The 18,267-nt window shown below is 39.9% G+C and overlaps 1 protein-coding gene across 9 annotated transcripts in view; it reads right to left on the minus strand.

Annotated features, from left to right (window-relative positions):
• Positions 1-18,267, minus strand: part of tp53bp1 (tumor protein p53 binding protein, 1) — a 476,929-nt gene that overhangs the window by 66,539 nt on the left and 392,123 nt on the right. For all 9 annotated transcript variants that reach the window (XM_051920203.1, XM_051920206.1, XM_051920208.1 and 6 more), the window contains one exon: positions 12,849-13,040. In XM_051920203.1, the coding sequence (XP_051776163.1) occupies positions 12,849-13,040 (192 nt within the window). The remainder of the gene's footprint in view (positions 1-12,848; positions 13,041-18,267) is intronic.

Raw genomic sequence — 18,267 nt, forward strand, 5'->3', positions numbered from 1 at the left:
CACCAAAGAGTTCAATCTTTGTCTCATCAGACCAGAGAATTTTCTTTCTCATGGTCTGAGAGTCCTTCAGGTGCCTTTTGGCAAACTCCAGGTGGGCTGCCATGTGCCTTTTACTAAGGAGTGGCTTCCGTCTGGCCACTCTACCATACAGGCCTGATTGATGGATTGCTGCAGAGATGGTTGTCCTTTTGGAAGGTTCTCCTCTCTCCACAGAGGACCTCTGGAGCTCTGACAGAGTGACCATTGGGTTCTTGGTCACCTCCCTGACTAAGGCCGTTCTCCCCCGATCGCTCAGTTTAGATGGCCGGCCAGCTCTAGGAAGAGTCCTGGTGGTTTTCGAACTTCTTCCACTTATGGATGATCGAGGCCACTGTGCTCATTGGGACCTTCAAAGCAGCAGAAATTTTTCTGTAACCTTCCCCAGATTTGTGCCTTAAGACAATCTTGTCTCGGAGGTCTACAGACAATTCCTTTGACTTCATGCTTGGTTTGTGCTCTGACATGAACTGTCAACTGTGGGACCTTATATAGACAGGTGTGTGCCTTTCCAAATCATGTCCAATCAACTGAATTTACCACAGGTGGACTCCAATTATGCTGCAGAAACATCTCAAGGATGATCAGGGGAAACACGATGCACCTGAGCTCAATTTTGAGCTTCATGGCAAAGGCTGTGAATACTTATGTACATGTGCTTTCTCAATTTTTTATTTTTAATAAATTTGCAAAAATCTTAAGTGAACTTTTTTCACATTGTCATTATGGGGTGTTGTGTGTAGAATTCTGAGGAAAAAAATGAATTTAATCCATTTTGGAATAAGGCATAACAAAATAACATAACAAAATGTGGAAAAAGTGATGCGCTGTGAATACTTTCCGGATGCACTGTAGGTTAGTGAGGGCAACAAACAATGGAACAGATTTAAGAATTCTTTTATTCCAAAGGCATTTCCATATTACCCTTTTGAATTCTGTTGCTTGTAGGGATGCAGCTCAATTCTGAATTATTATTCTTGTCTACTGGTAAAAGTAATTATTCTTCATTGTACAAATCTTGAGTGTACGTAAACCATGTATATAAGAAGTCTACAAACTCATGCCAAAATCGCAAAATTTTGTGTAGTAAAAAATGAAACCAAGATAAATCCTGTCAGAACTTATTCCACCTTTATTGCAAAATGGCAATCTATACAGAGAAGGTGAAAGCAAAACAGAAACTGTTCAGTAAAAAAAGTAAAAAAATAATTTAAAAAACTGGTTGAATTAGTGTGTACACCTTTTAATAATCAAGGATGTAGCTGCATTCAGAATCAATCAATAAGTCTCACCATAAATAGTAGTTAGTATACGACTTGAGACCCAAAAATAACCGGACTGGGTTTGGTGCTTTCCTGTAAAACCGTCTGGAGGTCAGCCAAACGTGAATAATACAACTATATCCCCTCCTATACGCCTGCTCAAACCATTGACCGGCTAGGTATATCTTATGATAGCCCAGTCAGTATCTGCACAACAATCACTACATGAGTTTCTGCTATAATGTTGGGTGAAAAAAATCGAACAGCGAATCAACAAATTTCTCGCAAAATTGAACAAAACGGCCACTGAAACTTATGAAATGATAAAAACAGTGTACAGTGATAACAGTTTGTCTCGCACACAAGTTTTTGAGTGGCACAAACATTTCAAGGAAGAACAAGAAATTAAACGCCCACGCTCATCTAGGACAGATGAAAACATCAAAACAGTGAATCAGATTGTTCGAAATGATCATACTGCTTTTTCCGTAAAGCAATTTTTGACTAACAAAAACATTCCTGTCCTCAATCATCCTCCCTATTCGCCGATTTAGCTCCCTGTGATTTTTACTTGTTTCTGAAAATCAAAAGTGACCTGAAGGGAAAACATTTTTCTTCAATGGATGAAGTGAAGACAGAAATGGCAAGCCTATTGAAGCGCCTCAAGCAAGAAGCCTTCCAGCACTGTTTCAATCAATGCAAGATACAGTGGGGCAAAAAAGTATTTAGTCAGCCACCAATTGTGCAAGTTCTCCCACTTAAAAAGATGAGAGAGGCCTGAAATTTTCATCATAGGTATACCTCAACTATAAGAGACAAAATGAGAAAAAAAAAAAATCCAGAAAATCACATTGTCTGATTTTTGAAGAATTTATTTGCAAATTATGGTGGAAAAAAAGTATTTGGTCAATAACAAAAGTTCATCTCAATACTTTGTTATATACCCTTTGTTGGCAATGACAGAGGTCAAACGTTTTCTGTAAGCCTTCACAAGGTTTACACACACTGTTGCTGGTATTTTGGCCCATTCCTCCATGCAAATCTCCTCTAGAGCAGTGATGTCTTGGGGCTGTCGCTGGGCAACACGGACTTTCAACTCCCTCTAAAGATGTTCTATGGGGTTGAGATCTGGAGACTGGCTAGGCCACTCCAGGACCTTGAAATGCTTCTTACGAAGCCACTCCTTCGTTACCCGGGCAGTGTGTTTGGGATCATTGTCATGCTGAAAAACCCAGCCACGTTTCATCTTCAATGCCCTTGCTGATGGAAGGAGGTTTTCACTCAAAATCTGACGATACATGGCCCCCTTCATTCTTTCCTTTACACGGATCAGTTGTCCTGGTCCCTTTGCAGAAAAACAGCCCCAAAGCATGATGTTTCCATCCCCCATGCTTTACAGTAGGTGTGGTGTTCTTTGGATGCAACTCAGCATTCTTTCTCCTCCAAACACGACGAGTAGAGTTTTTACCAAAAAGTTCAATTTTGGTTTCATCTGACCATATGACATTCTCCCAATTCTCTTCTGGATCATCCAAATGCTCTCTAGCAAACTTCAGACGGGCCTGCACATTTACTGGCTTAAGCAGGGGGACATGTCTGGCACTGCAGGATTTGAGTCCCTGGCGGTGTAGTGTGTTACTGATGGTAGCCTTTGTTACTTTGGTCCCAGCTCTCTGCAGGTCATTCACTAGGTCCCCCCGTGTGGTTCTGGGATTTTTGCTCACCGTTCTTGTGATCATTTTGACCCCACAGGGTGAGATCTTGCGTGGAGCCCCAGATCGAGGGAGATTATCAGTGGTCTTGTATGTCTTCCATTTTCTAATAATTGCTCCCACAGTTGATTTCTTCACACCAAGCTGCTTACCTATTGCAGATTCAGTCTTCCCAGCCTGGTGCAGGTCTACAATTTTGTTTCTGGTGTCCTTTGACAGCTCTTTGATCTTGGCCATAGTGGAGTTTGGAGTGTGACTGTTTGAGGTTGTGGACAGGTGTCTTTTATATTGATAACGAGTTCAAACAGGTGCCATTAATACAGGTAACGAATGGAGGACAGAGGAGCCTCTTACAGAAGAAGTTACAGGTCTGTGACAGCCAGAAATCTTGCTTGTTTGTAGGTGACCAAATACTTACTTTCCACCATAATTTGCAAATAAATTCTTTAAAAATCAGACAATGTGATTTTCTGGATTTTTTTTCTCATTTTGTCTCTCATAGTTGAGGTATACCTATGATGAAAATTACAGGCCTCTCTCATCTTTTTAAGTGGGAGAACTTGCACAATTGGTGGCTGACTAAATACTTTTTTGCCCCACTGAACGTATGGAGCGGTGTAGAATGTTTAGAATGCTGTAATTCATCAATAAATATATATTTTTTTACCAATCCGGTTATTTTTGTGTCTCGCTTCGTATACCTGACATCAATTAAACTGGCTCTGACTGAGCTCAGATAAAGTTTGTCTGTTCTTGTACGATTATTTCGATATCCTCTTGGTTGCAACATACTCCAAAAGCCATGGTCAGAAAAGAACTTTTAGTGATGAAATCCCATTCATGTTTTAAAAGATATCAGTCAGAACAGGGATCAAAAAAGTATCTAAAGCATTAAACATCCCATGGAGGAAGACAGTCATCAATAAGTGGAGAAAAAATGGCTCAACGGTGACCAAGATCAGGACATCACTCCAAGATTGATGAGAAGACAAGGAGAAAACTGGTCAGGGAGGCCACCAAGAGGCCTACAATAACATTAAAGGAGCTGCAAGACTTCCTGACAAGTACTCATTATTCCCTACATGGGACAACAATCAATCGTGTTCTTCACATGTCTCAGTTGTGGGGTAGGACAGCAAGACAAAAGCTTTTTCTCACAAAGAAAAACATACAAGTCTGGCAAAACTTTGTATAGCAGGTCTCCCACAACCATGTAGAAAAACGTATTATGATTTGATAAGACCAATGTTGAACTATTTGGCCATAATTCTAAAAGGTTTGTTTGGCACAAAAACAACACAGCACATCATCAATAGATCACCATACCCACAATGAAGCATGGTGAAGGCAGCATCACACTTTGGGGCTGCTTTCTTTAGCTGGGACAGGGGCTTTAGTCAAGGTGGACTGAATCATAAATAGCTCCAACTATCAGTCTATTATGGCACAAAATCTTGAAACATCTGCAAGGAAAATGAAGATGAACTCCCCTTTTCAGTATGACAATGACCCAAAGCACACATCAAAATCAACAAAGCAATGGCTTCATCAAAGGAGGATCAAAGTTCAGGAATGGCCCAGCCAGGGCCCAGACCTTCTGTGGGGTGGCCTAAAGAGAGCTGTGCACAGGATATGCCCTCATAATTTGACAGATCTGGATTTTTTTTTTTGTAAGGAGGAGTGGGCAAAAAACACCAAGTCGAGATGTGCTAAACAGATAGATACTTACCCAAAAAAACAGTGCTGTAATAAAATCAAAAGGTACGTCAAGTAAATATTAGTTTAGGGGGTGTGCACACTAATGCAACCAGGTTTTTGTATGATTTTTTTTCTCCTTTTTACACTGAACAGTTTCTGATTTGTTTTCACCTTCTTGGTATAGACTGAAATTTTGCAATAAAGGTGGAATAAGTTCTGATACGATCTAGCTTGGTTTCATTTTTTATTACACAAAATCTGTGATTTTGGCAGGGGTGTGTAGACTTTTTATATCCACTGTATATGAGAACACTGGCAATCAGTTTTTTGTGTCTTGGCTTATATTCTTCTATTTGTGTAACAGTGCCTTATGATTTTACTTTCCTGCTGCAAACAAATTTCCCTCAGGGAAAATAAAGTCTACCTATTCTATCCTACACTAAAACTAAACAGGAGCAGCATTTGACATAAGCTAATGAACATCTTTGGCAAGGACAACAGTCTACTGACACCTTGATGTTTCCTGCACAGGATTATGGCACATGCAGTTTTGAGTGAGAATTTTGGTTGAGCAAAGGTCAAAAAATGGTGGTGAATTACAAATGTCTTTCTTGTAAGCTAGGTTTAGTTTGAATTAGTTTATGTTAAAAAAAAAATGTGTTACTTGTTACTTCATAGGAATTCGTTTTCTGATGTATGATTGCTTTGTTGTGTAGTCATTAGTAGTAATTATTCAGTATGTCATGTTTATTTATCAATTTTCTTATATATGAACACTTAACAGTATTTGAATCATTATATGCACTATGCCACTTGATGTCTGCAAACATGGAGAATTTTATCAGTTAGGATATACACTTATTAAGTTGACAAATCAGGGTGGCACGGCGGCACAGTGGTAGCGCTGCTGCCTTGAAATAAGGAGACCTGGGTTCGCTTCCCGGGTCTTCCCTGTGTTGAGTTTGCATGTTCTCCCCACGTCTGTGTGAGTTTCCTCCCACAGTCCAAAGACATGCAGGTTAGGTACACTGGAGATCCTAAATTGTCCCTAGTATGTGCTTGGTGTGTGGCTGTGTGTCCTGCAGTGGGCTGGCAGGCCCTGCCCAGGATTTGTTCCCTTGCCTTGTGCCCTATGATGGCTGGGATTGGCTCCAGCAGATCCCTGTGACCCTGTACTTAGTATATAGAGGGTTGAATAATGGATGGATAAAGCTGACAAATCATATTATACGGAAACCTGATAAAAGATGTGTAACAATGTAAAAGTGTAACAATGAGCCCCATCTTAGTGAGGACATGTGGACTCACCTGGAAAGAATTAGTGAAAGAGGGCCTTATTTTAGGAGTGTGTTATAGACCTCCCAATGCAGGCAGTAATTTCAACACACATCTTTTTAGTAATATTAAAAAGGCAAGTTTACAGGGGGATATTATAGTCATGGGGGAGTTTAACTATCCTAATATCAACTGGGATAATCTTGCAAAAGGCAGAGCACAAGAACAGGAGTTTTTAGAAGTAATCAGTAACTACTTTTTAACATAGTATCTTAAAGCACCAACACAGGGTGAAGACTGTCTGGATTTAGTATTTTGTAATAATCATAGTAGAATTGAGGGTGTAGAGGTGATTGAACCACTAGGGTCAAGTGACCATAATATAACATAATTCTCAGTTTTTCTGGAAGAGTGCAGATGCGAAGACTAAAACTGTTAAGTTTAACTTTGGTAGGGCAAATTTTAAGCACATGCGGCAAAGTCTAAAGAGGACAGACTGGGACATGCTTTTAAGTGTGGAGACAGTCGAGGAGCAATGGCACAGGTTTAAAAATATTTTACATGTAATGCAGGACAGCTACATACCTAGATTTGGAATTAAAAGGAAATTAAAAAAAACACTAAAATGGGTTAATAGTTAAAAAAAAGAAGCTGCAAAAAAAAAACAAAAAAACAGCTGTATAAGGCATGTAAGACTAATAACTCCAAACTGAATCGTAGGGCATATTGAGAACATAAGGACAATCATTAAGAATGATATTAGGGACTCCAAAAGACAGTTGGAGAGGATAGCAAGACAGGAATACAGAAGATAAGGCAAAAGACGACCCCCAAGAGATTTTTTCAGTATATTAGTAGTAAAAGAACAGTCAAGGAGGAGGTGAAGTGCATCAGAAAAGTAAAGTGAAATTAAAAGATACCAACAGTGAAATAGCCAACGCTCTAAACTTGCATTTTTCTGAGGTTTTCACAAGTGAGGAGGTGGAAAACCTCCCAGTTGTAAATGGACTACTAAGAAGATTCTGAGTGATTTACAAATTGTCAAGGGAGATGTAATGCTCAAATTAAATAGGCTGAAATCAAACAAATTTACCCTCGAGACAATAATACATAAATTGCATTTGCAATCCTATTTTCCAGTTTAGTGATATTGGAAGTTAAAGATAATTTTTTAATTTATTTATTTTTTTGTTCTTTATTTCGCCTTATACAATTTCTTGCATTAGGAATTTGTTCGTTTTTGCATACTCTTTGCAGGTCACAGCACAGGGTCAGCCATTGTACAGCGCCCCTGGAGCAATTACAGGTTAAGGGTCTTGCTCGAACCGGCAACCTTCTGGATACCAGCACAGATCCTTAGCCTCAGAGCCACCACTCCGCCCCAAATACCAAATACCTGATCTTCTAGTTTAGTTTTTTAAATCTTTTTATTGTGAAATCCAATAGAACTCCTATAAATGTTTCTTTTGTTCATCCCAAGGTTTCTTGAGAATAAAAGGGATGGTACCATTTTTTTGGATTGACTCAAGCATAACTGCAAATTCTTCTGCAACCAGTAAACCCGCGATTCTCGAAAGAATCGCAAAGCCAAGAATGGCAATCACTTTCTATTCCCTCCGATATTTGGAGGGATGAAAAATCATGGAGGGTGGGTGCGTCCTGGGAAATTTTTCATTCAATTAAATCAACATATTTGTACTGAAGTGGTTTCTTTCTGGAGCTGTGACTCATCTGGTTCTGGTGTTTCAGAAGCGCGTTATAGGCGCCTTCGTTTATTGTTTTTATCCATGCATTCTCATTTTTGTTTTTCTATGGCTGTGTCGTCAGGTAGAAGTCGTTTGCTGACGGCGGCGGATTTGCGTGCTGAAGTGACGATGGCGGCGGACACAGGCTTGGAGGGGCACATTACTAAACGAAGGTGGTATATATGGTGGTGTGGGCGGTCGCGTTCGGGCAGCGGTGGTAGTGTGTACGGCTTGCCTGTTGCATCTGTGCATATATACTGTACAACCTGGCGTGCACGCTTTACCTCAGGTTTAGTTTACAGGTCGTATCCATATGGGCTCATTTTTTGTATTTCTAATCGTTGAGCTCTTTCTTTTTGGAGCTGTGACTCATTTGCCTCTGCTGTTTCAGAAGCGCGTTGTGGGTGCCTTCGTTCATTGTTTGTATCCATACGGGCTTGTTTTTGTATTTCCGTTAGTTGAGCTCTTTCTTTTTGGAACCGTTACTTCTTTGCTTCTGGTGTTTCTGAAGCGCGTTATAGGAGTCTTCGTTTATTGTTCTTATCCATGCAGTCTCGTTTTTGTTTTTCTGTGGCTGTGTCGTTAGGTAGAAGTCGTTTACTGTTAAGAATCATAATTCAACTTACTTTTACTACTGAATTACTGTTATGTGATTCAAATATGCCACACTGACTGCTGGCACAGTGGATTAGAGCAAGTTTAGTTTACAGGTTGTGTTGTTTGGGCGCCACCAACTGACTCTGGGAAGCCGCTGGATTTGACTCTGGGGCGCTGAGGCGTGTGCGCATGCGCCTCGGTGCGTCCTACGTCCGTGCATATAATTATACAACTGTCGTTTAGTAATATAGATAATGCATGTCACATTATCGAGCAGTGTTTCACTGATTAGGCTTCCCAATTGCTCCAGCGTGCTCACATCAAACCAAGGCGTAATTGCAGAACTGGAAGTTCCTGGATACAAACTTCTCAACTCTTAAGGCATGTTTACAATCTAGTGGATACATAAATATCATCAAGTATACTTTTTTTTTTTTAATAAATTCTGGTATTAAAAAAGGAGACATTCTAAACAACCTAGAGAAGCTAAGCCCATGTGCATCTGGAATTGAATGCCTAATAATCTCTCATTCACACAATGCAATTTATTCACTCTGTATTCTTTACATCTAAAAAGCTTTTTTTGTTTCTTGAGTTGCTGTACTGCCACAGTTTCTCCATGGAATCAGTTAAGTTTTATCTTCCCCTTTACAAATGTGTATTGCTTATTATTAGGCAGCAAACATATGTATAGAATCTTTCAAAGCATGTTTGAACTTTCAAGTAAGAAGAAGAGGCACACATTTCAAAACACATTACGCACACTCAATACTGAATTTATACCTTTATACATGAAAGTGAATGCTAAAATGTGGCTTATTGCCAATTCAGTTCAGATTCTTGATTACCTATTTATTATTCTTTTGCATTTTCCAATTATTCAAAACAACAAACAGAATTTGAGAAACAAATTTTTGTTTTTGAAGAGACCAGTTTGATTAAACAAGAGTTTTATATTAACATAGTAAATTTAAAGAACTCTCCTCCAGTGAATCACCACTTTATTGCAGTGGAGGATTTATGTGTCCCTATGATCCTAGGAGCTATGCCGCCTGGGGCAACTTCCCCTGATAGGATCACCCAAGGCAAATTTGTCCTAGGTGAGAGACCAGACTATGAAAAATCAAAGCAACTAATTAGTAACCATGTTCAGAAAAAGGAAACCAGGGCCATGGCCAGCCTGGAGCTAGGACTGGTAGGGAGATCATCTGTAAGTGCCTGGCAGTCTGCCCTTTGCCCATGGGACCCAGCCGGAGCAATAACGGTGTGGTATATTGTGGCTAGAGAGGCGGTTGAAGGTAGGTGCCTTGGCAGACCGATCCCTAGTCTACTGAAACTGACTCTAGGGACATGGAATGTGACCTCTCTGGCAGGGAAGGTGCCCAAGCTAGTGCGGGAGGTACAGTAGTACATTCTAGAGATAGTCTCTCAACTCAACGCACAGCACAATGTTCTGGAACCAAACTCCTAGAGAGGGGCTTGAAACTGTTCCACTCTGGAACTGCCCAGGTAAGAGTCACGGAGCAGCTTTGGACTTACTTATGCTTCCTGGAGTTAGAGTTCACCCTGGTGTCTGTTTCTTATTTGACAAAAATTAGGTCGAAGTATTTGGCCTTCATAGAGACCCTGAGTTCTAGAAAGTGCTCCTACTGGGTACTCTATTATTCTACTGGGGGACTTTAATACTTGTGTGATCAAAGACAGCGAAAACTGAAAGGGTGTAATTGGGAGGAATGGCCTACCCAATTGGAATCAGGGTGATGTTTTGTTATTGGACTTCTGTGTTACTTACAGTTTGACCATAACAAACACAATGTTTGAGCATAAGGGTATTCATAAGTGCACTTGGCATCAGAGCACCCTAGGCCTTATGGATGAATTTATTTTGCATTCTGAGAGAGGCTGAATAAACTGAACTTCAATGGGTTATGTTCCATGACTCCATTGCTCAGAGGCTGCACAGAGCTGGCAGTAATCTCCAAACCTGGTGCTGGACCCCAGAGGTAAAGTGAGCCATCAGACCGAAGAAGGAATCATTTTGAGCTTGGGTAGCTTGTGGGATTCTAGAGACAGTTGACAGATACTGATTGGCCAAGCAGAGCGAAGCAAGGCAGTGACAGAAGCAAAACTTGAATATGGGAGAAGTTTTTGTTGAGGCCACGGAAAATTACTTTTGGTCAGCTTCGAAGCAATTCTGGCAAACTGTCAGGCATCTCAAGAGGGAAAAGGAGTGCTTTGTAGACATGGAATGCTGCTGCCCTCAATGGAAATATTGTCGAGCTGTGGAAGGAACACTTTAAGGACCGCCTAAATTCCGCCGAAATTCCTTCCTTTGAGGAAGCAGATTCAAGGGACTCAAACACTGTGAAAGTGTTTATTTGATATTTGTACTTCAGTCTTCACACATTATACACTTCATGTCAATATTTTGTCGTTATTACTATAACATGAAAAAAGTTTGTTTTAGTTATGTGTTCAAGATTTCTTGCCTTGCATTTCCTGTCATCCTACATTTACATAGATCATTATAGACATGGAACACACATGAAATGGATGTATTCCAAAAAACGATATATTATTTACTCTATACAATTCCAGACACCTCACTCCCAGATACACAATCTTCAGCTGACTTCAACTGCCTGCTGCCAGTGCTGATTGACATCTTTGCAAAACAAAGGCGCTGATGAGGGGGTACAAGGGAATTTATGGTGGCCAGGCATTACGATTATTTTTGCAGGCCTCAGGGATTCTAGCATTAAAGGCTCTAGATGTTGTCGTGCTGTCTTGGCTGACACGCCTTTTCAACATTGCAAGAAAGATGGGGACAGTGCCTTTGGATTGCAGGTGGTTGTCCCCATCAAAAAGATCAACATGTGTGTTGTTCCTGCTGCACTGAATAAACTCAGGCGCTCTAACATCACCCCTCCCCCCGATCTTACTTACTTACTTTTTTTTTATTTCCACTGTAAAACTCCACTTCACTCCCAGATAATCAATCAAGGCATGAGCTGGGAAAAGTTCGCTCACGTTCTAAGTCGGTGAGGGGATGGAATAGCCGGCTGCTGGCAGCTTGTCTTTTATCAGCACATTTAGAGGACAAAGGATGCTGGCGGAGAGGTGTGAATGGATTTAAGAAGCGATTTAAGGTGGGCTGGATCTACGAGTGTTTTCGTAGGCTCTGGTAATTCTAGTGTTAAGGGCATAGCGTACCAGGCTAGCTGTTGTGGTCTATTCAGTCCCTGTACAACCTTGGTTCACATTGCTGGCATTAACCTTCATCGCATTACATTTTTTCTCAAAAAAAAAAACACATAAAATGTTTAGCATTTTTTGGCTTAAAAATAACATTTTTATAAATCTCATCTTTCTACTGTAAAAGTGCAAAAAACTAAAAGTACAAAGTCAGAAGTGTACAAAGTATAATAATAAAACAAATAATAATGATGAATAATAATAATACTAATATGAACAGCACACTGCACATGTGTGAGAAACATGAGTGTCACTTTCAGTTTCACTGACCGTTTCAATTTCACTGCCTCTAGAAAGATTCACAGCATCATCACTGCTGATAAAAGGCATTTCTTACGAGACGCCATTATTAGGTTTGGAGAAGATGTGTCTACATTGTTGCTCTGGTAATACGTGGGTCTGACATTTACACAAGACACACCTATACCATTGCCCTAGTGACACTTGAGTCTAACGCTAAGGAGGTTAACTTTCTGCAGATGATGTGGTACTGCTGGCTTCATTACACTGTCACCTTAGACATGCACTGGGGTGGTTTACACTGTGTGTGAAGAGGCCAGGATGAAGATCAGCACCTCCAGCTGGAAAAGGGAGGAGTGACCTCTCAAGGTTGGTGATGAGATGTTGCCTCAAGTCGAAATGTTTAAGTATCTCAGGAACTTGTTCATGAGTGAGGGAAGTAGGGAATGGGAGACAAAGAGGCAGATTGGTGCAGCATTTACAGAAATGTGAGTGACCGTTGCACAGGTAAGTTTTGGTGAAGAGGGAGCTCTTGATTTACTGGTTAATCTATGTTCCTACCCACCCCATCTGGATACAAGCTGTGGGTAATGACAGACAGAACTAGATTGTGGATACAAGTGACCAAAATGAGTTTTCTTCACAGGGTGGCTGAAATGCAGACATTCGGGTGAAGCTCAAAGTAGAGATACTTCTTTGCATCGAAAGCAGCCAGTCGAGGTGGTTCAGGCATCTGTGTAAGATGCCTCAATGTGGAGGTGTATCGAGCATGTCACACCAGGAGGAGATCTCGGGGCAGACCAGGACATGCCAGAGATGATATATCTCTTGGCTAGCCTGGAAACTAGGTCCTAAGGAAATGGAATGTCTAGGCATCTTTACTTAGACTGCTGGCCCCATGACCTGAATCCAGGTAGGTAGGAGAATATGAATAGAAGAATTTAAAGAACTTTACATAAAAAAAAAAAAAAAAAAAAGTCATGAACTTTACACTTCACTGTTGAGAAATACACAGTATCAAATCTTACCTAAGCTAATATCAGAGGCTTTGGTAAAGGGTGTTGTTGGCTCATAAGGACCCAGTCCATATTGCTCTCTTAGTCTGTTGCCTTGTTCCAATGAAAGGATCACTGCCATCCTGCGATACCACTTGCGCTGACCATCTTTCTCGACACAGTAGAAAAAATCGGTGCCCTGTTTCTTATGTCCTTTCACAACGCCTAAAAAAAAATAATTAGCATCAGAAACCACATTTTTTTCAATTCACTTGATTACCTTCCTACTACTTACAACCATGATATACCATCCATCCATCCATTTTCCAACCCGCTGAATCCGAACACAGGGTCACGGGGGTCTGCTGGAGCCAATCCCAGCCAACACAGGGCACAAGGCAGGGAACCAACCCCGGGCAGGGTGCCAACCCCACCGCAGGACACACACAAACACACCCACACACCAAGCACACACTAGGGCCAATTTAGAATCACCAATCCACCTAACCTGCATGTCTTTGGACTGTGGGAGGAAACCGGAGCGCCCGGAGGAAACCCACGCAGACACGGGGAGAACATACAAACTCCACGCAGGGTGGACCCGGGAAGCGAACCCGGGTCTCCTAACTGCGAGGCAGCAGCGCTACCACTGCGCCATCGTGCCGCCCTACCATGATATACCTTATCTTGTAATTCAAGGCCCTTGAAAGGTATTCAAAACTCAGACATGTTCTCACTTAATTGGAATGGGATGAGTGTCCTGCTGAAGTACACCAGAATGATGGTAATCTGTCATAAAACCACTGAGGATATTGGAATTCATCATTTTGGCTTTTTCATTTGAAATGAATGGGTCTTTTTTATCTCCATTCACCCCTTGACTAATCAGGTTATACACAGTTCCATGTATAAGTTCTGGCCAAATTACATGTTTCGCTGACATTTAATGTAAACAAAAAAAATAGTAAACACAACTAACAGCAAAAAAGTTATAACTGTCATTTTTATGAAAATGTTAATGTACAGTTAACATTTATTTGATGAACTGAAAAAATGTCAAGAAATAAAAGAGTAAATGTGTCATTTGTATAAATTTGGGCACCCTAATAAGTCAGCCATTCTTTCTTTAGCTTCAGGTTCTTGACTGAATGTATCCACATTCTCCTTGAGGATCTGTTGATATTTAGTTGAATCCATTCTGCCCTGTACTTGCACAATGTGTTCTGTGCCACTAGCTGCCACATAATCCCAAAGAACAACAGATTCACACCCTTACTTAAAAAGTTAGCAAGCTATTGATTTCTTCAAATCATGATTTTCTTTCTCAAAAGTCTTTTGCAATTTGTAGCCAAAGAGTTTGATCAGAACTTTATCTGTCCAGAGCATTTCATTCCAAAATGCCTCTGTCTTATGCAGAGACTGCAAATAAGGTTTCCTTCTAATGGTTCTTCCATGAAGGCCATGTCCGTGTAAGTAACACCACACAGAACTCTTATCAGAATATGTCATTAAGAGTGGTGTCCCACAGGGGTCTGTGCTAGGGCCACCAGTATTGTGAATAAAAATAAATGATTTGGATAGGAATATAAATAACAAGCTGGTTAAGTTTTCAGATGATACCAAACTGGCTGGATTGGCAGATTATCTAGAATCTGTTGAATCATTACAGGGGAACTCAAACAGCACACAGGCTTGGGTAGATTCTTGGCATACGAAATTTAATGCAAGTAGATGTAAAGTATTACATATAGGAAATAAAAACCTTAGGTTTGAATACACAACGGGAGGTCTGAAAACTGCAAGTACACCAAATGAGAAGGATTTTGGAGTCATAGTGGACTTGTAACTATATGCTTCCAGACAATGTTCAGAAGCTATTTAGAAGGCTAATAAAATGTTACGCTACATAGAACAGTTTGTAGAGTACAAGTCAAAGGAAATCGTGCTTTTAACGCATTGGTTAGACCTCATCTGGAGTCCTGTGTGCAGTTTTGATCTCCCGGATACATAAAGGAAAGAGAGCTAGAAAAATTCCTGAGAAAAGCATCTAGACCAGTGTTTCCCAATACCTCTGTGGCTGCAGGTTTTTGTTCCAACCAGCTTCTGTTTTTAATTGAACTCCTGGGCTAATTAAGTGAACTGATATTTCCGAAGTTCTGTGTTTAGGGAACAATATAGAAATTAGAAAACTAAGTTTGCTAAAAAAAAAAAAAAATAAAAAATAAAAAAAAATAAAAAAAATAAAAAAATGTACCAAGCAGTTATATAGGAATAATGTATTTTTTTTTTAACACTAGAATGACCAGAGTCTACGAAAAAACTCGTAGATCCGGCCCACCTTAAAACCGTTCTCACCTCTCTTTTGTCTTCTAAATGTGCCGATTAAGAGGAGCAGCCGGCTATTTCATCCCCCACCATCGCAGAACGTTCACTAAGTTTTCCCAGCTCATGCCTTGTTTGATTATCTGGGAGTGACTGAACTGCTGGAGTTTTAGAATGGAAATAATAGATCGCTATTTGGAATACATGCATTTCATGCGTGTTCCGTTTCTACAGTAATCTATGTAAACACATTGCTAAAACAGAAACTTTTTCATATTTTAGTAATAAATGTTACAAAATGTAGGCATAAACTATAGAATCTGTGAAGCCTGAAGTCCAAACATCAAATAAACATTTTCACAAAAGGTTTAAGGATGATACAACAGCTTCCGTGGCTTAACGCTACGGTTTGCAGACTTGGAGCACAGCTACCCTACCGTGCTACAGAGACGTGAGTTCGATTCCCAGCTTTGAAGAAAGTGGGTTTTTTTTTTCCTCAAACAGACATTGAATTTATAAATTGGTATGCACTGTAAATCGTTAACTTTAAAATGTCAATCGCGGTTATTTCTGTTGATTAATTCATGCTTTTTTACTTAGAGTCAGAACAGGAGCTTTTTCAGCTTATTCAGCTTCTGATCTGACTCAAACAGCGCCAGTATAACTTCACACCCGATCTGACGCTGTTCGTTTTCAAATAATATTGCATTACTTCGACGATGTTTTCTGATTGGTACTATTCGCGTCATAAAATGATTTCTTCAAAACGTCACATATATTTGTCTCTTTCTTTTTTTTAAATGTGCGTTGTAGCACTCAGCAACTGGCCACCTGCATGTTCTTGCGCACACTGAATAAGACAGCGCTATATGCAATCATCAGATTCAAATGTTAACAGTTATACAGCACAGAATGGAAATCAGCAGTTCTTAGCATTGCACCACGCAAGCTGTGATATCAACCGCCTACTGTAACTTGCTTTCTTTTTTCTTCGGTTATAGTCTTGAATAAAAGTGCACTTGTTTTGTTATACTTTTACATCAACATATGTTCCTGTGTTTGAGCTACATGGGCATGCTCAAAAAATACACGTATAATGCCACGAAAAGTGCATGCAGACACTTCAGTTCGCAAGCATTGGTACGACAATGCAGTCACAAGTACACTGCAGAGCTTTAGCGCGTCTTTATGTGAAAACAGCATCAGATGGGGAGTGTCTGATGATTGCATATAGCGCTGAAGTTACTGCTCTTTACTATGCTTTCCTCTGCATGTCCTGGAGTACAAAAGAAACAGCATACAGCAACACGTGGGGACTGGCAATATTGGGGGAAAAAAAACACGCGGCCGTATGTATCGTGATACACTGCAGAACTATAGCGGGTATTTATGTGAAAACAGCAGTGTCAGGTGGGGGGCGATAGGGAAGGATCTTGAACGCGACTGAGACAATGAAAAATGAATTTAAAAAAAAATAAAGCTAACCTTTACAAATATCATAAATTACACCGGCTGTTACAGACTGAAATCAAATGTATCTTTTTATTCTAAAATAGTGAAAATAAGAACACTTCTCAAAATAGAGTTGTGCAGGATCGAACTCATGACCTTCGGACTCCCAGCCAGTAACTGATACTGTTGCGCCACAGAAGCAGTGATAGCGAATGAGTCTCAATGTCTTACACTAAGGCGGCTTTTTTGGCGGCAGCTTTTTTTTTGTACCTTTTGTGAAAGTGTTTCTTTGATATTTGGACTTCAGGCTTCATACATTATATAGTTTATGCCTACATTTTGTCATTTGCTACTAGAATATTGTAAAATGTTTCTGTTTTAACAATGTGTTTACACAGATTACTGTAGAAATGCAACACATATGAAATGCGTGTGTTCCAAATAACAATCTATTATTTCTACTCTAAAACTCCACTTCACTCCCAGATAATCAATCAAGGCATGGGAAAAGCTCGTTTACGTTCTAAGTCGTTGGGGGGATGGAATAGCCGGCTGCTGGCAGCTTGTCTTTATCAGTACATTTAGATGACAAAAGACGCTGGCGGAGAGGTGAGAACGGTCTTAAGAAGCGATTTAAGGTGGGCCGGATCTATGAGTTGTTTCGTAGGCTCTGGTAATTCTAGTGTTAACAGTATTTTCATCTTGATTTTCATTCTACTTTTCTAGGTCTTCTAATTGTTTAATTAATCCATTATTTACTCATTAGTGGGTCAGTTGCTAAAGTACTTGCAGCCTTTGATTATTTAGTGTTGTTTGCCTGCGTGTCTACTCTGCTCGTTTTAAATTGTCATTATTAAGATACAACAAAGGGGGAAAAACTGCACAGAGAAAGGGCAAAGTATAATGAAATCAACAAAAGAGAGTTAAGCATTTAAATTTATAGCAAAAGCAGAAATATTTCTAAATGTCTTATAAATGTAAAAATCATGCTGCTATGCTTTTCTGAATGTCGAATAAAAGAAAAAAAAAATACCAAAAAAAAAACGAGATCAGTGCTATCAGGTGTTGTCATTGATTAGGAATCCGGTTAGAACAAAAACCTGCAGCCACAGGGGTTTCACCAGGACCGAGTTTGGGAAACACTGATCTAGACTGATTCCTGAGCTACAAGGCATGTTATGAGGAAAAATTAAAAGAGCTGAGCCTCTTCGGTTTAAGTAAATGAGGAGACAAGATTGAAATGTTTAAAATTATTAAGGGAATTAGTACAGTAAATCTGGATCGTTACTTTAAAATAAGTTCAGCAAGAACACAGACACATGGTTGGAAACTTGTTAAGGGTAAATTTCACACAAATATTAGGGTGTTTTTCTTCACAAAAAGAACCACAGACTCGTGGAATAAGTTACTAAGTAGTGTGCTAGACAGTAGTACTTTAGGAACTTTAAAAACTAGACTTGACAAGCTTTGCTGGCCTGAATGTCCTGTTCTCGTCTAGATTATTCTAATATTCTGCTAATACATGTGTTGACTCTTGGAAGAAAACACCACTTTGTTGACAACACTGTGTTGTATAGCACCAGAAAGAAGAAAGTGGAGAGGATGTTTGAAGAACTAAGAAATCCTTTGGAAGATATGAGACTGAAGAAAAATAGAATGGAATATTTGAGGTTTAATT

The sequence above is a fragment of the Erpetoichthys calabaricus genome, chromosome 17, assembly GCF_900747795.2.
Source record: "Erpetoichthys calabaricus chromosome 17, fErpCal1.3, whole genome shotgun sequence".
In the NCBI taxonomy this organism is placed as follows: Eukaryota; Metazoa; Chordata; class Cladistia; order Polypteriformes; family Polypteridae; genus Erpetoichthys; species Erpetoichthys calabaricus.